The sequence below is a fragment of the Malaclemys terrapin genome, chromosome 7 (genome assembly GCF_027887155.1).
Source record: "Malaclemys terrapin pileata isolate rMalTer1 chromosome 7, rMalTer1.hap1, whole genome shotgun sequence".
In the NCBI taxonomy this organism is placed as follows: domain Eukaryota; kingdom Metazoa; phylum Chordata; order Testudines; family Emydidae; genus Malaclemys; species Malaclemys terrapin.
Window position 1 is genome coordinate 87,861,650 of NC_071511.1, and position 22,673 is coordinate 87,884,322.

At 39.8% G+C, this 22,673-nt stretch overlaps 1 protein-coding gene across 1 annotated transcript in view; it reads right to left on the reverse strand.

Annotated features, from left to right (window-relative positions):
* The window catches only part of MICU1 (mitochondrial calcium uptake 1), a 221,834-nt gene that overhangs the window by 82,399 nt on the left and 116,762 nt on the right, over positions 1–22,673 (reverse strand). Inside the window, exon 6 of the mRNA XM_054033805.1 lies at positions 22,217–22,331. Coding sequence (XP_053889780.1) covers positions 22,217–22,331 — 115 coding nt within the window. The remainder of the gene's footprint in view (positions 1–22,216; positions 22,332–22,673) is intronic.

The window sequence follows — 22,673 nt, forward strand, 5'->3', positions numbered from 1 at the left end:
TACTACCACCTCCGCTGGTGGAGTAAGAGCGTCGATTCGGGGATCGATTGTCGCGTCCCCATGGGACGCGATAAATCGATCCCCGAGAGGTTGATTTCTACCCGCCGATTCAGGCGGGTAGTATAGACCTAGCCTCAGTGAATGTGATGTTAACAAATACGATGGGAACACCACTGAACCCTGCTATAATGCAAAGTTCTGAGTGGGAGGTGAAAAAAAAACTACTGAGAATCTTCATAAGGTATGCAGGACATCACCCAGGCAAAAAAGTTAATGTGTTTTATCATCACTGAATTGTGTATGTTACCCTCAGCTAATTGTACTACAGCCTGCATTCAAGGCTAGAAGAGTTTCATTACATCTTTCCCCACTAGTATAACAAAAGCGTCTGTGCTTTACTGCTGACAAATTCAGTAGGCCAAATGTAGAGAATGTGTAAGATAGCTTTCTGAATAACATTTAAGCAGATGTACAGCACCACTAAACTTGACTTCAAGGATACCCTGCCATCAGGCCACTTGATGTACACAGCATACGTAATTCTGCAGTTTTAAGTTTTTGTATTTCCAATTACTCTATTAAATGTGCCATTTATTTTTGCTCTGAATTATAAGGGTCAAAACATCAGGTAGATAATACTTCCAGAGCCTCAAGAAGTGTGCCCTATAATCATGTTTCTGCAGTGAATGACTCCTCAGGCTGGGCTGCACTATAGTCTCAAGCCCTGGTTCTTGGGTGGATATTACCCACTCTATCTTGATGTATCTGGAGTGAATTTATGATTCGGGCAATAAGCTATTTCACAACCTCTGCAAGAATGAGATTCTGATTTTAAAAATTCTCTCCTTGCATCCTTCCAATTCTTTCCTTGCTTTCTTGAAGAGCATGAATATTAACTACCATCCCAGCCACTTTGCAAAGTTTAAGTACTACATTCAATTTGATTCTCTTACATAATAAGTATTGTGTGAAATCCTCTGAGCAATTTTTTTGTTTTTTTCAGTTCACAGATCTAGTCCTGTGCTGAACAGACTGATTATGCTGAAAAAAGGGGATATGGAGAACTGAAACCCAGTTAGAGAGTGATAATAAAAACAATTACACACCTTAGTTTTTCCCTCAGCCTCACTTCTGGGATACAACAAGATAAATTTTTAGCTAAGAACATTTGTTTTCCCCCTTTGTTAAAATTCTAGGACTGTTTTCATAAAAAAATACAGTACCCTATTCTCTCTCACACACACTGGGTAAACACAGAGAACAAGGAACTCAACTTATCCTTTAGAAAAGCTTTTTCTCACCTTCCCTAAATATATATATAAAAGATATATTTTAAGAAAACAGTTTATAAAACCAGAATAGAAGTCTACCACTTGCAAAATTAAAGTTAAAAACACATGGCAGTTACATCTTAGGAAAATCTGCAGGATCAGGTAGCTTTTTAAGAGGAAAAATTTTAAATTAACTAACCCAATAATTAATATACTTAACTTTTAAATAATCTAAGCAATCTATTTCCTCCTTTAATATGGATGCCTAACTGCCATAATTTTTATGGAGCACTAGATGCACATAATAAATGGAAATCAGAATCAGATAACCTAGAAAATAGAAAGACCTATTAGGTCATCTAGCTCTTACCCATTCTAGTGCAGGATTGTTGTCTACAGTACATATTCTAGTCCTCTGGCCAGCATAATTTTTAAGGTTCCAAGTCATATGATTTTAACATCTTCTTTTGGATGTATCGATTCCACAACCGAATACATATTGCTATCAGAATTATTTCCTGATATAAAGCCAACATTTCCCTTCTACTTTGAATTATACCACCTTGTACTACTCAGTTCTCTTTCTCCTAGATAAGTACATCCTTCAGATATTTGTAGCTAGTTAGGTCTGCCCATCTTGGTTGTAGCTTAGACAACTTAAACATTGTTAGATCTTTACTTATGGGTCAGTCTCTTCAGCCTCATAATCATGTGCCATTCTTCTTGGAAATCTCTCAGATACTGAGACGCCCAAACACTGAATGCAGTCTTCTACCTGAAGTTGTCATCAAAGCCATTTAAAGAGCAATTATTGTAACCCAACAACCTCTTAATATCAACTGTCAAAGGAGTGCAGAGGGTCTACAAGAATCTCCTGATTCTGCTACATACAATCTGGTTCACCAAAAAATGTCACGTGAGGTCTCAAATAAAAGATGATGTCACAATGATTGTCAATGTCACTGTGAAACGTATGTACAGATATGCAAATATGCTATGTTTGTGCCTAGAGACTAGTCACCAGTAAAGGTGAAAAGGAGGTTCTCTCAGAAAATAAATGTTCATCTATCTGTCTGATCACATATAAATTAAACACTCTATGTTTCACAATGGGGGGGAGGGATAGCTCAGTGGTTTGAGCATTGGCCTGCTAAACCCAGGGTTGTGAGTTCAATCCTTGAGGGGGCCACTTAGGGATCTAGGGTAAAATCAGTACTTGGTCCTGCTAGTGAAGGCAGGGGGCTGGACTTGATGACCTTTCAAGGTCCCTTCTAGTTCTAGGAGACAGAATATCTCCATTAATTTATATTTATGGGTCCCCTATCAGCAGTCTGGACTGACTGCAAATGAAGGATTAAGATTTTCCAAAAGAAAAACAGGAAGAAAAAGCAGCCTGGGCGTAAGAGGGAGGGGTTTGCACCACTATATTTGGGAGGCAAAGACAACACCCTGGCACTTGTCATTGAGCAAGGAAAAAAGAGCACCTTTGCTTTATAAAAGAGGGGTCTCAACCAAGCTTTGAAAATCGCTGAAGAGAACTTTGGGTGAGATTAACTGCTTTAGGCAGGTTAACCTATTCAGTCTTCAGAAAGAGCGTTATGATTTTGTACTACATGTAAGTTTGTTTCCAAGATTCTTACTCATAATTACTTGAATCTCTATTCTCTTTAATAATAAACTTATTCTTGTTTTTACTACAAATATATCTTAGGGCTCCGGTGTTAAGCAAGGTGCCGGTTCTGAGCAGCACAAACTGCTGATCTGATAAACTGGTTTGTTCTCTTCCTTTGGGAACACTGGGCCTGATAATTTTGTGAGTGTTCAGTGGACAGGTGGCTGGACACTGAAGGGAACACTCCAGGGACTCAGAGGTTGGCATGTGCCTATTGCTACCTGTGCAGATGGAGTGAGGCCTGGAAAATAGTTCTTGTGTTACCACAGGCTGGTGCATTTGGGGACTGATCCACAGCAGGCACAGACAAGCCTGCTTCATATGAAGAGCAGGTGGTGATGAGATGCCTCACAACCCTAAGTGCCCTCAGACACAGTTATCTCCTCCCTTTTCTGTAACTTGATGCCTCTGTGTAAATCAAAAATTGCTTTGGCTTTTTTCTTTTTTTTTTATTTTTTTTGGGGGGGGGGGGAGGCGCACTGAAATGTTGCATTTCAAACAAAAGCTCTTTGTTTCTGTCCGCCTTCACTCCATCGTCACATATGGCATTACTGCTAACCAGGATTTTTTCATTTCATTATTTCCCCTCAGATACGTTAAATCTGTGTTTTTCTAAATTCAATCTCATTTTCTTTTCTATTTCTAAGCTCTTTATGTATTCAGCATTATTTCTCTGCCATCATTGGCATCTGCAAATATCATTAATATGCTGTTTACCCACTTCTTCAAGCTCTTTAAGAAAGATGCTAAAGTAGGCCAGACTGAACACCGATACCTGTGCTAACCCATCTGTCTCCCAATCTGATGCATTGCCATTTATCATTTCTCGTTGTCTGCAGTTCTTCAGCCATCTTTGTTCCACGTAATGGTGTAAACAGCCAAACCAGTTTTAATGAATTTTGTGAAGACAATTTCTTGAGATTAAAAATTTAAAATCCATATCCATATTTATTACATTCCCCTTTTCCACTAATTTGGAAATTATTGTAAAGAGCAGCCACATTTTTCTGGCAAGATTTGTACAAACAGAAATAAATCCCTACATAAAAGCTTGATGAAAAAAACCGAAAAACTACCTGTAATGCCTCTAAACATGAGAACTGTACCATCCAGCCTAATCACAGACCGGCTGCAAGGACTTCATAAAAGAAACAACCGATTCTCAATCCATCATTATAAAGTCATATAGGGATGTTCAGACAATTAGATGGACTGATTAAGCACGTTCAATCCAACCATGTCATTTTGAACAGAAGGTACATTATTCAGTGGAACAGTTTCCATAGAATTGTTGTTCTTTACTGCAGTTTACTAATATCAGAAGCACTGTACAACAACCACCAAAAAATAGGCAAGTATTAGTTTCTATCAGTTTTTCACATTTTATCATTTTTGGAGCTGTCTTATTTGACCTATTCTCCTCCTCTCCCCACACCCTGAAACTGTTGCTCCATATTGAAGGAATCTCTCCCTTTTCATAAATCCCTCCTCCCCCAATTAATGTAGCAAGTTTCAATGTTCACGAAAGTAAGGGTTTAAAGCGCATCAGTTTCAGTCAAGCATATCCTGCGCAGGTTCTGGATAAGTAAAGCCTCCGTCATTCAACTAACAAACCTGCACCTTTGACCTAAAATATCCACTGCCGTTCTGGTCCTATTCCTTTACTGAGCAGAGTCAGCCAATTTTCTGTACTCAAAAATATGAGCAGGGGAGAGTTATTTTAACTTAACAAATTTGAACTGGGATCTCCAGAAATGAAGAGCCGAGCCATAGAATATACATGAACAGGCCAAAAATTTGATCCAGATCAAAGTAATCTGTTCCAAATGCCTGCAAATAATTAGGGATTTATAATTTTTTATATTTACTCAGGCTGTCAAGCAATTAAAAAAATTAATCGCACTGTTAAACAATAATAGACTACTATTTACATATTTTTGGATGTTTTCTACATTTTCAAATATATTGATTTCAATTACAACACAGAATACAAAGTGTACATTGTTCACTTTATTTTTGATTTCAAGTATTTGCACTGTAAAATAAACAAAAGAAATAGTATTTTTCAATTCACCTAATACAAGTACTGTAGTGCAATCTCTTTCTCATGAAAGTTGAACTTACAAATGTTGACTTATGTACAAAAAAACTGCATTCAAAAATAAAACAATGTAAAACTTTAGAGGCTACAAGTCACTCAGTCCTACTTCTTGTTCAGCCAATCGCTAAGACAAACAAGTTTGTTTACATTTACAGGACATAATGCTGCCCTCTTCTTGTTTACAATGTCACCTGAAAGTGAGAATTGGTATTCGCATGGCATTGTTGTAGCCAGCATCGTAAGATATTTACGTGCCAGATGCGCTAAAGATTCATATCTCCTTTCATGCTTCAACCACCATTCCAGAGGAAATGCACCCATGCTGATGATGGGTTCTGCTCGATAATGATCCAAAGCAGTACGTACCAATGCATGTTCGTTTTCATTATCTGAGTCAGATGCCACCAGCAGAAGGTTGATTTACGTTTTTGGTGGTTCAGGTTCTGTAGTTTTCGCATTGGAGTGTTACTCTTTTAAAACTTCTGAAAGCATGCTCCACACCTCGTCCCTCTCAGATTTTGGAAGGCACTTCAGATTCTTAAACCTTGGGCCAAGTGCTGTAGCTATCTTTAGAAATCTCACATTGGTATCTTCTTTGCGTTTTGTCAGATCTTCAGTGAAAGTGTTTGTAAAATGAACAACATGTGCTGGATCATCATCTGAGACTGCTATAACATGAAATATATGGCAGAATGCGGGTAAAACAGAACTGGGGACATACAATTCTCCCCAAGGAGTTCAGTCACAAATTTAATTAATGTATGAGTGTCATCAGCATGGAAGCATATTCTCTTGAATGGTGGCCGAAGCATGAAGGGGCATATGAATGTTTAGCATATCTGGCACATAAATACCTTGCAAGGCCAGCTACAAAAGTGCCATACAAATGCCTGTTCTCACCTTTTGGTGACATTGTAAATAAGAAGAGGGCAGCATTATCACCTGTAAATGTAAACAAACTTGTTTGTCTTAGTGATTGCCTGAACAAGAAGTAGGACTGAGAGGATTTGTAGGCTCTGAAGTCTTACATTGTTTTGTTTCTGAGTGCAGTTATGTAACTAAAAAAAAATAAATCTATATTTGTAAGTTGTGCTTTCACAAGGAAATTGCACTACAGTACTTGTATGAGGTGAATTGAAAAATATTGGTTTTTGTTTATAATTTTTACAATGCAAATATTTGTAATCAAAAATAATATACACTGATTACAATTACAACACAGAATACAATATGTATGAAAATGTAGAAAAACATCAAAATATTTAATAAATTTCATTTGGTATTCTATTGTTTAACCATGTGATTCAAACTGCGATTAATTTTTGAGTTATTCGCGAGTTAACTGCGATTAATCGACAGACCTAATATGTACTCAATTTAAATGATCAACAACTATGCAAGAGGTGTAATTAAAAGAATATAATAGTAGACAGTTAAAAAAGTAACTGAGTACCCTCCATTACCAGACAGCACTACATTAAAAGCTAAATCAGAAATGAGTGAAGACCACAGGAAAGAGGGGACCTTTACTTTTAAAAAAGGTTCTTCGGCCCTTTTATTTTAATTTAAATGCCAACTGGTAGAAGCTATATTTAAGCAAGCCATTCACTTAACACTTTTCCTGTGTTGTACCTGTCTTTTCTATAGTTGTGAAGCAGGCATTATTTACTGAAGCTTGCAAACTTGTCTCAAGTGCTTTCGAATGTGGAATTCTTGTCAATTCCAATATGCTTGCTATTCACACGTATGGAACAAATAAACACTACATAGGAAAAGTGTTACCTGCCTAGACACATGCCTGTAATCCAACAAATGCCTGATATGCCAAATTGTTGACTGAGCAGTCTGAATAATGTCCCTTTCAGACCTGTCTGAATATGATCCTCAAGTAGTTTTCTTTTCTGGGATGTTTCACATTTATGTAACTTTACCTGTTAAGAGGGGAAAAGCTTACTTACTGCTTGCTACTCCTTTGAAAGCCCTGAAGCATCCCATTTTTCTGTTTGAATTTCAGCATGGTGTACAAGCAGCTCAAGACTTGAATGTCAGTTTTGAAGTTTAATAACTCTACAAGTGCCTCTAGTAAGGAACTAGAGTGTTATATTAGAAATTATTTCCAGAAAAAAATGACTCATTTGTAGCTTAATATTTGAATAGCTACTCCCCACCTCCATCCCTCTACCCCAAAGTGAAAAAATGCAAGTTAAAGGGACACAATATGTAAAGTTTATAAAATATTTGAGGTTTATAATCAGTCTCCAAAATATAAAAGATCCTTCAACACAGAAAGAATATCACAACCAAAAGAGAGTGCTGTTTTAAATCTAAAACCAATAGCACGCTTTTTCTTTTTGCTATCTTTGGGTTCAAAAACGTTAAAAAACATCTTACCTTTCTCCCCACCTGCCCTCAACAATGATTAATAAAGATTTATATTTTTTTAAAGCCGGTGAATCAGCATGCTGATTTTTCTCTATGACTCAGTATGCTGGCTTCTTGGCCAAACTTCCAATCTTTTTTGTGTGAGGGTATTTCAGCGAGGACATTATCTCCAGGAACAAATCAGGGGCACATAAAAGTTCACCCTCATAAGACTGACCTTGGAGGCTGAGCAATGGCTTGTAGATGATTAAACAGTTTCAATGATAACAGGGAAGAAACAGATTATAGACCTTTATATAATTGGGAGCCAAGGGACAGCATGTTATATCTCTTAATGGAGTAACAAAAAACCTTACAATTATGTCTGGAAGGATTAGATTTTTATTTCACTGTACTCACACAAACTGACTAAAAATATTTCCATCATCAAAATTTACAAATAGGCAATGTTAAAAAAAAAAAAAAAAAAGCTGCTGGAGAACTGAGCAGAGTTTGATTTAAGGGCATATACTTCATATATTTTGACATGTGGTGTTGACAATTTGTGTTTTCATGGTTATAAAGCTTTAACTTTTTGAATCTCAATGTCTACTGTCACTAAATTATTGTCTACCCTGTCCAATTTCCTGCAATTGTGAACATTTAAATGAAAATAGAAAAAAAAAAGCCTAAAAATAATCATCGATATTATCTGTCAAAACTATAACAAAATAAAAATCAAATTCTGCCAAGCCTACTTATAATAAGGCCGAAATGTATACTTGATGCATTTACTGTCTGGTGGGGAGGGGAGGGAGGAAGCGAGGCAAATAGGTGCTCTATAGTACTGGAGTGAAGAATGTAATTTAATAAGCAATTACATTTAATAAGAAATGACTGTAAAGCTAAACTCGGATCAAAACACTAATGAGGAATCAGACTTCTCAAAAGTACATGAAATATATTATAAAACATTAGAACATTTAGTAGAAAGTTGTCTTCAGGAAGGATTAGTTCAAGAAGAGAAGCACAGAACAGTTAAGATTCTTCTCTATGAATAAAAATATAGCCCATACACTTGTAGAGTGTTAACACAGCTGTATCTTGAACATATGCAGCTAATCTTATTCAAACCAGGATTCTACAGCTTAAAGCTAGGAAATTCACTGGTTTGAATAGGATTAGCTGCATATGTTCAAGATACAGCTGTGTTAACACTCACAATATGTATTCATTTTCAATGAACACTCCTGCCAGTGAGGTGATATGCTGGTAAGCCAGGTGCCAACTCTTGCCAAGGCTGTAGGTGTCAGCTAAGCACTGATATATTCAGAGCTGGAAACCAGACCAACTCACTATACGTTAATATTATTTAAGATAGGTATTAGTCTTGTAAAGCTGCAATTAGTGTTTAGACTCTATAAAATGCTTGTAAGTTGGTGCATGCATCAATCATATTTGTAAACTTTATATCCCATGCTATAAGGTAATATGCAAGTTTTGCTTTATTATTGTAAAAATGCCTGCTCTGAACTTCTGAATCTAGGCAGGAAATGTGGTTCCCTCACCCATCATGAAGGACTATCAAGGATAAAAACTTTGTTGATTGCCCAATCCACCCATGAAGAAGTTATGTGCAGGAGCCCTTGTTGCATCGATTTGAACTCGGGGGGGAGGGGGGAGGAGAGCATATAAAGATGATCACAAGAAGAAATAATTTATCTTTGTTGTTTGGATTCTCACAAGGGCTTGAGCTAAGAAACAAAAACAGAGATCCCAGGGTCAACTTGGGTTAACCCTAAAAGACATTCACTGGACTGATTATTACATCTCTGTCACCTTTTAGAAACAAAGCTTAACTCATTTGTGCATATATGTTGCCTGCTTTAACCTGTAAATAACTCTCTCATTTCTTTTTCCTAGTTAATTAATCCTTAGTTAGTTTACTATAGGATTGGCTATCAGTGTTGTCTTTGCTGAGAGATCTAAGGTACAAACTGATCTGGGGTAAGTGACTGATCTCTTGGGACTGGAAGCAACCTGAATATTTTGTGCTTTTTGGTGTAAGTGACCATTTATCACTGCCTGGGTGGCCAGACAGACTGGAGTGCCCAAGCGGACTGTTTGTGACTCCATGGTAACACTTGTTTAGTGCTTCAGGAGGTCACATTTGTTACTGGGTTGGTGAAATCTAATTATAGAATATACAGACAGTTTGGAGTCTGCCCTACTTTTTTACAGTCTTCCCTGAAGCTGGAACTCATGGTTGTGAACCACTCCACACAGTGTGACATGAGGTTTTGTCCACATGCACGTTTGTGGAAACTAAGTCTTGGGAATAAATCTGGGTGAAGGTTCCTGCCAGGACCATTCACAAGTCATCTTGAAATCTCTGAGATTGGAAGAAAAGGAAGACATCACACAATCCCAAATAGGAGAACTGGCAGCAGGGCCTGCAGCTTGTGGCAGTCTATGGTCAGGGAAATACATGGCAACCTGGCTGTGTTCCAGAAGCATGACCAGGGGAGGATGCAGGAGAAAGTATACCTAAGGATGGATTCTATCAGGCATCCTCTGGAAAAGCATCTTGCACAGATTGCTGGCCTATCTAAGAGGGCAGCAACTATCTATGCAATGTAGGACCGCTTGGATATACAAAGGTGGCATCACAAGGCAGTGCGCATATACATAAAAGTGTAATTACTTTGTGTGAACGTGAAGGGGAAAAAATTTGAAAAAAAAATAGAAACTTCAGAAAAAGAATCTTATTGAATTCTATAAAAATTGTATCTTTTCTCAGCATTTTCAACTATCCTCTTGAATTTAATAGAGGATTATAACGAAAGTTAAGATTCTGTCATGGGTATTTTTACTAAAAGTTAGGGACAGGTCACAGCCAATATACAAAAATTCATGGACGCCTGTGACCTCTCCCTGATCTTTAGTAAAAATACCCAGGGGGTGGGGTGGTGGAAGGGATTAACAATGAGAGCACTGCCAGTGGCTGATCTCTGGCAGCTGTTCCAGTCCCACTGCTACTCTGGCAGCCCAGGGGCCGACTGCCAGCCAGCTGCTCCCACAGCCTTAAGGCTGACTGCCAGCTGTGATTCCAGCCCCGCCACTGCTCCAGCCCCAGTGGGGATGACCGAACCCAGGCCACTGCTCCAACCCTGGGGCTGTTGCTCCAGCAGTCTTAGGGCTGCCAGCAGCTCCAGCCCTGCCCCGGAAGAAGTCAAGAGGTCCCAGAATGTCACAGAATCCAGGACCGCCGTGACAGAATCGTATCCTTAACTATAACCCTTCTAAAGGATAATTTTAAAAACCTACAAAAGGGATATCACTATTAGATTTTATAAAATCCTATTTTAGAATTCTACAAGAATTTTTCGTAGAAGACTGCTGCAAAAAATTGTCCACAGTTCTTGCTTCCAGTGTTTTGTGTCCTTCTCTCTCGGTTAGAAATAAATGCTGGCATTCTTAGATTGGGAATCCATACATGTAGCCAAATATAATGCTTTTCCTTGTGGGACAGACAGTAAGAAATGCATTAAAAATTTCCTAACATTCTCGAGGCCTGCTTATATCCTGCTACCTCTTCCCTGAAGTGTCCCCACAATCACAGGGCAATCCAAATCACACTGAGTTAGTCCTTACTCCTGTTTGTAAGCGTTAGGTCATCCAACCAGGAAAAAGAAACTATATTATGTGATTTAAGTGACAATTACATTGCTTAGATATTTATCTGGAATATTATCAGCTGCCTAACAAGTGAAACATGTTCAAACAGCCATCGGGGATTTTTTATCACCAGGAACTGATTAAATCCACTGATCCCTGTCTTTAGTGAGAAGCAAAGAAGCTGTTGAGTTCCCACTGCCCAGAACTGCCTCTCTATCGTGGCCAGCATATTACTGATTACAAAATGATAGACCAGGGATTGGCAACCTTTGGCTGCGCGGGCTGAGGGATGAGCTGGCCGCCACTTCCTGCAGCCCCCATTGGCCTGGAGCGGCAAATCATGGCCAGTGGGAGCTGCGATCGGCCGAACCTGCAAACGTGGCAGATAAACAAACCAGCCCGGCCCGCCAGGGGGCTTACCCTGGCAGGCCACGTGCCAAAGGTTGCCGATCCCTGTGATAGACCCTAAATAAAAGCAACATTAAAGATTATTCATATCAGCTAATTCAATCATATAGGCATTTTAATATTTTAGTTCCATGGCAGAATTGTCAACTTTTACATAACACTAGAAAAAAGCCAACATATTCTAAAATTTAAAATTGATTGTAGCTTTCAATAATCAGAAATGGCAATTGCATTATTCTACTTCATTATTTAAATAAAAATTAAAAAAACTGAACAGTACCAGCCCTCTTTATAGGTGTGGAAAGGAGTACTTCTATAAATCAGAGAAATATCTCCTACTCATGTGTAGAGTGAGAGAACCGGGAAACAAAATAGAGCTACTCCTTTCCAATACCCTGCCATTTAAGGCAAATGTACAATTTTAATACATAGCACTTCAAATAATTAAGAAATTTTCTTTTCCTGCATTCAAACAATAAATTGCAACATTCCAGCTGCTATAAACACCCCCTCTCCATTCTCATTCGTACACACATGCCCTCTATGCAAAATTAAAGGGCAAGGAATGTTCAGCTAACCATCTGATCTAACCAATAAATATCCTCAGAGTGCTTAACAGTTATCAATTTATTGGTAGAAAAGCCTTTCTGGGAACAAAAATACTACACATAATAAAGCAACAGCATTATTAGTATTATAACAAATAGCATGAACTGCACCATGCTGAAATACAATCATGCCCGGTTCCTGGGTATGCCGCTGTATACAAATGGTAGGAAGTTGTGGCAAATGGTTGATGTAAGCTGCCATTCAAAGTTAGAGGATCAATGTAGGTATTTTACTTTTTTGTTTTTAAATTAAATAAAATTGGATTCAGCTAGTTTTCCCCCATAAAGGTTCCTTTATTGTTGGTGCCAGTGGACCTGATCTTCTTAATCCAGTGGGCACCAGTATGTGACTTAAAAATTTATGGATCATGTCTGACTGCAGAAGGGTCTAAAAATACATTTCTTCAACTATAAAATGCAGAGTGACTGATAAGACTTGCTTGAGAAAGAAAGATATCTGGAGATCATAAGATAAAAAAGTACAATCTAAGACAAAAAGAACAGGAGTACTTGTGGCACCTTAGAGACTAACAAATTTATTAGAGCATAAGCTTTCGTGGACTACAGCCCACTTCTTTGGACCCGTAATCCACGAAAGCTTATGCTCTAATAAATTTGTTAGTCTCTAAGGTGCCACAAGTACTCCTGTTCTTTTTGCGGATACAGACTAACACGGCTGCTACTCTGAAATCTAAGACAGTGGCTCTCAATATTTCCAGACCACTGTACCCCCTTCAAGAGTCTGATTTGTCTTGTTTATCCACAAATTTGACCTCACTTAAAAACGTAGAAAATCAGACATAAAAATACAAAACTATCATAGCACGCTATTACTGAAAAATTGCATACTTTCTCATTTTTACCGTATAATTATAAAATAAATCAATTGGAATATAAATATTGTATTTACATTTCAGTGTATATAATACAGAGCAGTATAAACAAATCATTGTCTATAAAATTTTAGTTTGTATTGGCTTCGTTAGTGCTTTTTAGGTAGCCTGTTGTAAAATTAGGCAAATATCTAGATGAGTTGATGTACCCCCTGGAAAACCTCTGAGTACCCCAGGGGGTACACGGATCCCTGGTTGAGAACCACTGATCTAAGAAAAAGGACAGAACTTTCCACCATTCATATGGTATGTTTAACAAACCAACTAAGCGCTGACATTGACATCCCTTATAAAAGAAGCTGCCTGCCCTCCAACTAAAGAGGAAAAAAGTACAGGTAAAAAATAAAGAAAGATCTTATCCAATGTATACACAGTCAAATCACTTCATAGAGAAAACATGAACAGTTTAGCTGAAATTCAGTGTTGGGGTTGCTAAGACTGAAACAGTAATTTCTTATTATAGGTCTCTTTAGAATTTTTTAAAAATTATCCTTTCCAATATAGAGAAAATGAACTGTCTCAACACACATGCACATATTTATGATAGGGCACACTTGAAATCTAGTATATCAATAGAGATACCTTAATTGGAAGAGTCAAATTGACATCATTTGTACATTTCACAAGAAGTGTGAAATAAAATCACAGCCCCAAATATGCAGAGTTTGGGTGTATTTAAAAAAACAATTGTACTTTGAAAAACATATAATGTACACTTAGACTTCTATGAAGCCCAAGGTACCCAAAGACTTCTGAGACACAAATGTCTGTGGAAGGCTGTGAATACTGACCCTCCAGCAAGCTGACCTAGAGGGGAAAGACTGTAGTTGTAGAGCACCCAATGGGAAGAAAAGTTTGTGCAAATGAATTCCATCTCCCATGTTCCACAGATCCTCATCCCAGACCATTTCTCCCATGATCTGGCTGAACATCCTATGAAAGTCATTACAGCCCCCAGAGCTGTACAAACTTCCAAGAGGCCTCAAAAAGGACATACAAATCCAAGTTGTCCTGTGAGCTGACAAAATATAGAGAGAAAGTCAGCTGCTGTTTTCGGAGTGGAGGGGAAGGAACTTGGATAGGCAGGACGGGAATGTGGTCCCTAGCTGCCAGGTTGAGAGGGGGAGGTTCCTATACCTTCTCAAATAGCTTTTCTGGAGTATAAGACAAACGGTGACAGGGATCCTCTTTGACTCAATGCCCATCCCCTCTTCTCATCTGCAGATCTCCAGAATAGTTAGTCTGGGAGAAGGGATCCTCTGGGCCCTACAACCTGTCCTGGTGGCTAAACATCAATTAGCAGAGAATTGATTGCACCCTGTTAGCATGTTAAGGGGGAAACACTGGCCATGAGTGAAGTTGTCCTGACCCAGCTGTATATGATAGGGTCACTATTGCAATGTGTGTACACATATGCACCTAGTCACAGTAAATACTTTGCAGTTTTATGGTTTAAAGATGGAGTATGGAAATTAGTAGTGTAGGAGTAAAAATAAGCACACTCATTCCCTAGCATCCCACCACTATGTGATAATCAACACAGTATGACAGGCAGGGTATTACTGGGTAATTATTGTATGGTTTGGGTAGGACCTTTACATGCTTCAGAAGTGTAATAATCTCTTGTATAGATTGTGTTACTACCATTATGAAATGGGATAAACAACTTGAAATTGATAGTATTTGCACAGGTTAGACCTTAATGCATGTCTGAGAAGATTTCATTTAAAATGAAATTTCTGAAGTCATTTAATATTATTCTACCTTGCTAGTATGCACATATGCCTCATTTGTATACAACAATTTTGTGAATACAAGGTTCCTAAGTGCAAAGAGGCAAATGTCTAATAGGAAGCCTATTACATACAAGTTTATGGATTAGACACAGGGTATGAAAGATTCTGTTTGTTCCCTGCCCCAATGTGACCTATTCATTAGCAAGATGTACCAAAACTGTGAGAGACCTTATATGTTAAGCATGAGACATATGCCGCGTGCTTTTCCCTACACTGGTGTCAAATGGTAGTGTGGAGAAGGAGGATGATGGGTTTTTAAATGATTTCTAACTTCGATTTAATCCATCAAGGAAAAATTCAAAAAAGTTTCAATGAAAAAGGAGATTCTTTTGCTGATTCACCTTTCCATTTTGCTTGCAAGTTAGTGAACTAGAGAAACAGTGTGATTTTAATGGCAATTACTTATATATTTTGGCTGTAATGACAATTAATGTAAAACTTACCTCCTCAAACCTGAAAATGGACAACCTGCCAATGTCTAGGATTAAAGTGCAACCCTTATCTTTCAGCAACATAACATCAGTTACAGGATAACCTTCAAGGACTGTGGGAAACAAAAGCTTCTACCTTAAATGCTCTGTCCAACTGCCGAAAATAAGAGTCTGGAAACAATGCTGTGTAAATTACAACTCTAAAAGCCTGGAATCCCCCGGGAAACCCGATAAAGAATGACATTCTAACAACTTCACAGTTCTGGACTATTACTGCCACTGACTCACATTCATTCTCTTTCCTTATGTGCTGTGATACCAGCAAGCAACTTGCCTGTCCCTGGCATATATTAGAATCAGCACTGTGCCTCCTGTCTGTAATAGCAATAAATGCTCCTTCTGAAACAGAAGATGGACACATTGCAGTGACCACTGTGCTACAAACACGAGTGCTTATTTCAGTGGGACATATGGATCATAAGCCCCACCACCTCTCTCAACAATGTGTATTCTTCATTATATGAATACCAGCATATTCGGTTCAATACAAAAAGAAGAAGGGACAGTCTCAGCCCCATGGAGCTTACAGAGGCAGGTAATATAGTTCAGATATGTGACACACCTTTATATATATTATATATACATATATATATACTTATATGATCAGTAAATTGAAGGTCAAACTTTCAAACACTGCAGCAACAAAAAGAAATATCGTGTACACTATTTACCTACGGGTGGGTTATTTTGTCCAAGAGCCTTGTAAAAAAAGAATGTTCATGGTTAAGATTTTGTCGTGGCTATTTTCAGTAAAAGTCAGGGACAGGTCATGGGCAATAAACAAAAATTCATGAAAGCCAGTGACCTGTCTCTGACTTTTAAGAAAAACAACTGACAAAATGGGGCTGAGGGAGGGATGAGAGCCTGAGCCCTGCTGCGTGGGGGGAGAGGGGGCAGCACCTGCTGCTGCTGACAGCTCTGGAGTCCCCCTGCCCTGGCTTGGAGCTCTGGGTCCTCCCGCCACCCGCAGTGGCTGGGAGCTGCAGGGGGGCCTGCCACCTGTAGTGATTGGGAGCTGCGGGTCCCCCCATGCTCCCCACGGCAGCTGGGAGTTCCAGGTCTGGCAGTGGAGAGCTGCAGGGGCTCCCACCGCCTGCGGTGACTGGAAACTGTGCCCCCCCCCCGCCCCGGGTCACTCATCGCCCACAGCATCCTCCGGGGTGCCCCCGCTGCCCCTGGCAGCTGGGAGCTCTGGGTCTGGTGGTGGGAAGCTGTGGGGGGCCCCGCTGCCACGGTAGCTCAGAGCTCTGGGTCTCCCCACCGCCCATTGTGGCTGAGAGCTGTGGGGGACGTCTACCACCTGCAGCAACTGAGAGCCGCAGGGGTCTCCTGTTGTCTGCGGCAGCTGAGAGCTGCGGGGCCCCCTGCTGCCTGCGGCAGCTTGCAACTCCAGATCCCCTGCCGCCTGCTAGCTCCAGCCCCGCCACTCAGGGGCTGAAGTGGAAAATGTCACAGAGGTCTCTGGAAGTCATGGAATCCGTGACTTTCGTGACCTCTGACACATAATCTTGTCCTTACTCATAGATAGCACCTGCCGCTAACCAATGCTATTAATCCTTCCTTTCACGAGCAGTAAATTCATAAACAAATTGCTTACGGAAACACTATCTTTTTCTTTCAAGTGTCCAATCTTGTTTAATGGCTTTAAGCCCTGCATACATTAGCATGTGCTGTTAACTTGCCACATTTTATTTTGCTCTCAAATGACAATTCGTTTTCTGTTAGTTGGTGGTAAACTAACTCAATATTGCTTTCCCCCCTCCAACTGTTGCAAAATATAAGCTGTCAAAAAGCAAATTTCTTTCAGCTGTGGAAGTGAACTTTTAACTTTTACCTGACACTTTAAAGAAGTGAAGTTAAAGCACATCTAATTCTGCTTGTCCTTGTACCTCTGCACTGAAATTCAAGTTTTGCTAGTAAAATTCAAATTCCTCTACTTCGGGAAGCAGCTGAAGCAATAAAAATGGTGCAGTGTCCTCAGAGCCATTTTGCTGTTATTGCCTTTGAATATGAGACTGAATTTCTGATGCATTTAAATGTTACTTTATTACCTTTGACAAATATATTTTCACAGAAGCACAGATCAAACTATGAGAAAAGACAGTGCTAGAGCGAGAAATTACTTGTAAATAAAATATGGTGACAGACTTCATCTTCTATGCAGTATGCAAACAGCTATCTCCGTTGGTAATATGCAAATTAATTGCATTTTAACCGAAGCCAACTGATGTGCTCTGCAGCAATACGGAAAGAATACTTGAATTCATTTACTGTGGCCTATTAGAAATACTCCTCATAAATGGAATTCAGGAACTGTGAATGATACCCATTAGGTCAAAGTAAAAAATCATAGCAAGTAGAGTTTGAGTAGTTAGGATGGGGACAGGGTGATGTTTGGATGCCAGAGGGGTCAAGCTGCCAGGCTGAAGAGGCAGATAATAGTACGAAGTACCTTAATTTTCTTCCACTTCAATTAGTTTTTGAAGATTCTCACTAATGGTCAGCAATGAGTTGAGCAAAGTGATCAGAACCTGATTTCTAACCCCAATAACAGTTTTAAGTATAGCGGTGATGGGCTCCCCCCAGACTATTTAGACCGGATTTCATGGTTTTATTCTGCTGGTTATATTAGTAAAAATCCATTGCAGAAAGCAGCAATGGCAAATTTTTAGTATTTAGTAGTCTTTTTACTTTATTTAATTGTATCTTCAATTTGTCTTATGTTGGGAATTTTTTTGAACTCTAAATTATGTTGTGACTTACTATAAATGAGATTTTTATTAAATTAAGAATTTAAAATTATATTCCATATTTTTGTTCTATTTTGTTTGCTTGATTAGAGAGCATGTCAAGAACTAGTTAATTACTGAAGTACAATGTAAATTATCAAGAGACATAAATAGGGCCATGCTAAATTCATGGTCCATTTTGGTCAATGTTATTGTCATAGGATTTTAAAAATCATAGATTTCATGATTTCAGCTATTTAAATCTGCAACTTCAGGGTGTTGTAAATGTCAGGGTCCAGACCCAACAAGGAGTTGGGGGATTGCAAGGTTATTGTAGGGGGAGTTGCGTTACTGCTACCCTTACTTCTGCGCTGCTGCTGGCAACGGCGCTGCCTTCAGAACAGGGCAGCTGGAGAGCAGCAGCTGCTGGCTGGAAGCTCAGCTCCGAAGGCAGAGCCGTTGCCAGCAGCGGCACCAAAGTAAGGATGGCATGGCATGGCATTGCGCCCTTACTTCTGTGCTGCTGCCTGCAGAGCTGGACCTTCAGTTAGCAGCTGCCACTCTCCAGCCACCCAGTTCTGAAGGTAGCAGCACAGACATAAGGGTGGCATGGTACAGTATTGCCACCCTTACTTCTGCACTGCTGAAGATGAGGCATCACCTTCAGAGCTGGGCACCCAGCCAATAGCTGCCACTCTCTGGCCACCCAGCTCTGAAGGCAGCACTGAAGTAAGGATGGCAATACTGTGACCCCCCAATAATATAGCAACTCCCTTTTGGGTCAGGACCCCCAGTTTGAGAAACGCTGGTCTCTGTATAGTATAGGGTAAAAGCACACAAAAGACCAGATTTCACAGTCCGTGACACGTTTTTCATGGCTGAGAATTTGGGAGGGCCCTAGACAAAGGATACAGAAAGTGACATAACATTAAGTTTTCTAATTTGCCACAGGGTACCTGGTTTGTTTGAGAGAGGTTTTTTTTTTTGCGCTAAAATCTTGGGAGCTTGTGGTAGTTGGTGATTCCTCGGGATACTTTTTTTTTTTTTTTTTAAAGCTTAACTCAACGTAGGCCACATGGCAAAGACATATCTTGTGTTACCATAAGCCTCCCAGAAGACATTTTTGCAAAGCTTCCGTTTTCTTCTTTTTTACAAACTCTGCTGCCCATTACAAAGTGACCCATAAAACCACCTGTGAATACACCTAAAAGACCAATAGCAAGGGAGAGAGGAAATCCTTTCCCTTCCCTCAAAACATTCATAATCAGACCCACTGGTTGTCATCAGACCTCTTTCTACCATCCCAAAGACTGGTGCGCATGTTCATTTGCAGGATTTATCATCAAAGAGAAAGGAATTTAAAACTAGAAGAGTTTGCTATGCCACTGCCTTTTTCCTAGGCTACTTTCATTGAAACAGTCACAGGGAACTCCCAAATGTCTGATCATCTACAGACCACAGAGTTTGGAAAGGACACAGAGCATACATGATCCGAGGAACTTCCACCTGTTGGTAAGTACTGTATGCGGGAGCATCATGTGCTATGAAGCAAAGGGGACAGCTCCCCCCAACCTTGGTTTGCCCCGCCGCTGTGCCTCAACTAATCCATAGGTCATAGAATTGTTCCACTATGTCTTCCACTTTTTGCTCCCCCAGATTTTGCAGGATACAGTATAATCACATATAACATTCTATATGCTAGACACAAATTTGCCCCTCCCAGAATTTTTTTGAATGACAGCAGACTGTATTCCAAGATGTAATGTGTTAGTTGTATAAGCTTTTCACCTGTAAAGATAAGAGTTGAAATCCTTGCTGAGGTATGAAGTCAACATAATTTTGGTGACCTCATCCTAGTCTTCTATTCACCCAAGACAGGAATGGCAAGAATGATAAAGTCAGGACTGAACTTCAGTAAAAGACAAGTAGATGAAAATTTCACAGAACAGTACCAGGCTCAAGCTAATGTTATTTACTGATGTTCATCTTTATAGGCTCTATGGTCACACACAGTTTCAAGATCTATTTTGTTACCAAACTGACTTAAGAATTACCTGTATAACTTGTACTCTGGAAAGATCATATTTAATTTACTAATTTAATATAATCATTTTCACTTTGTAAGAGCAATGTTTCAGAATGTAACATGAAAAAGTTATGCTGTACTGTTCCAAAGGCTCTATGCATTACACACATTTGTATAGTCTTTTTTTCCCCACCTGATGACAACATTCATTGACTGATTAGAACAAAACAGTTTTTAAAAGTGTGTTTAGAATAAAGTTTGAACTAAACAACTATTTTTTCTTCTCAGCTCATCACATATTAGGCAAATATGAGGATTAAAGAGGGACAGTTTTGTTTTGTAGGGTTTATAATTACTTCTCTTGGAAGTCTGAAAATAAATTCCGTCTCATTTCATTAGGCAAATAATAATTTTCTTCCTTGTGTTTTTCTAACAGAACTGAAAATTAACATAGAATTTCTCTTTACTTCCCCCTTATATGCACCAACATTATCAAAAGAGATCAGTACAGCTCTGGAAACAAAGTCCATTATTTTTTGCTCCACAGCTATAAGAGGACAGAAATACTGTCCTGTATTAAGAGCGGCTATTGTTTGTATATTTCTTGCCAATAGAAATAATAGAAAGGCTTTTATTTTAGCTCTTGTTATTTAGAACCCAGAGGACATTCTTTGAGCAGATTACAAGATGTCATATACTGAGTTTGTAGCAGAGTGAATAATACAAAAAAATTATTTGTTTAAATCTTTGGACAATTCATTTCAACTGTTTTTACACGCCTTCTGGGTTCGTTATCCACTAGCATTCAGGTGACTGAGTTTACAAGAACAAATGCACCAGGAAAGTGAATTTTAAGCTTGCACATTCTAATACTTACAAAAAATGAGTTGCAAACCTGAAAATACAAGTTATGTTTATCTAGACCAGAGGTGGGCAAACTACGGCCCGCGGGCCACATCCGGCTCGTGGGACTGTCCTGCCCGCCCCCGTGCTCCTGGCCCGGGAGGCTAGCCCCTGGCCACTCCCCTGCTGTTCCCCCTCCCCCACAGCCTCAGCTTGCCCCGCCGCCGACACAATGCTCTGGGTAGGTGGGGCTGTGAGCTCCTGGGGTGGTGCAGCTGCAGAGCCCGGCCAGACCCAGTCTCTGTGCTGCGTGGTGGCAGCAGCGGTGTGGCCCTGCTCCAGCCGGGCAGCATGGCGTGGCTGTAGCGCCGCTAGCCACTGGTGCTCCAGGCAGCGCGGTAAGAGGGCACAGAGCAGGGGGGGTTGGATAGAGGGCAGGGGAGTTCGGGGTGGTGGTCAGGAGATAGGGGTGTGGATAGGGGTCAGGGGAGAACAGGGGGTTGAATGGGGGCAGGGGTCCCGGGGGGGGCAGTTAGGAAGGAGGAGGGGTTGGATGGGGCAGCAGGGGGCAGTCAGGGGCAGGGGTTCTGGGGGAAGCCAGGGCACAGGGAGAAGGAGTGGTTGGATAGGGCAGGGGTCCGGGGGGGGGGAGGGGGAGCTGTCAGGAATGAGAGGAGGGGTTGGATGGGGCAGCGGGATCCAGGGGCAGTCAGGGGACAGGGAACGGGGGTGTGTGGATGGGGCAGGGGTCCCAGGGGAGCCGTCAGTGAACAGGAGGGATTGGATGGGGCAGGAGTCCAGGGGGGAGGATAGGAGATGGGGGCCGGGCCACGACCCCCTCCCCTAACAGGCCCTCCATACAATATACGAAACCTGATGCGGCCCTTGGGCCAAAAAGTTTGCCCGCCCCAATCTAGACTAATATGGTCAATCACAAATCAAGAACTCCGCTAGAATTTTTAATTTTGAACAGGAAGCCAAAAATAATCAATATTCATAAAGTTAGGCTCAATAATTTAAAATAATGAATAAATATGAAGAAGTCACAATTTGCTAGTGGACATACTGCAAAATCTTGGGCTAACTCTGAAAAAGTTAGTAGCCGTGTTAGTCTGTGTTAGCAAAAAGAACGAGGAGTACTTGTGGCACTTTAATGCCACAAGTTGAATTCATTACCAATTATTCATTCAACTCTTGATTCAAGTAGTCAACAGAATCCCTTTTAGGAAAAATTATCCAATGTACATGTCATAACAGAAAAATTGCATCAGTGGTAAACATTTAAAAAAATATAAAGAATCAAGTGATAACAGATTACAGAAAAATAGACAATACTTACTGGAGAGAACTGTAGTGAGGAAGATGTAGTCAGAAAAAGAGATGAGTCCACATTCTCCAAGTGTATAAAATATACTGTCTTCATCAGCAAACTTCTCTCGTTCTTGGGATAACTTCTATTTTACAGATCCAACCACACACCCCAAAGAAAGAAAATAAAAGACTCAATTAAACACTTAACAAAGAGGATCTGTATCATTTATATCATTGCCAACGAGCTTTTTTTTTTAAATGAACATATCCCTCCTATTACCATTCAAATTCAATGGACCTTTTCCAGACTTCAAATCTATCAGAACTAGTGTTTTTTGTTTCAAATAAAGCACAAACTGGAACTGGCCAATAAACTTAGCATCTTTAGTCTAGTACAGAGATAGAAACAACATATGATGTGCTTTTTGTTTTGTGTTGTCTAAATTCTCTAGCGAATAATGGTACTATATAATCTAGGCTCTTTA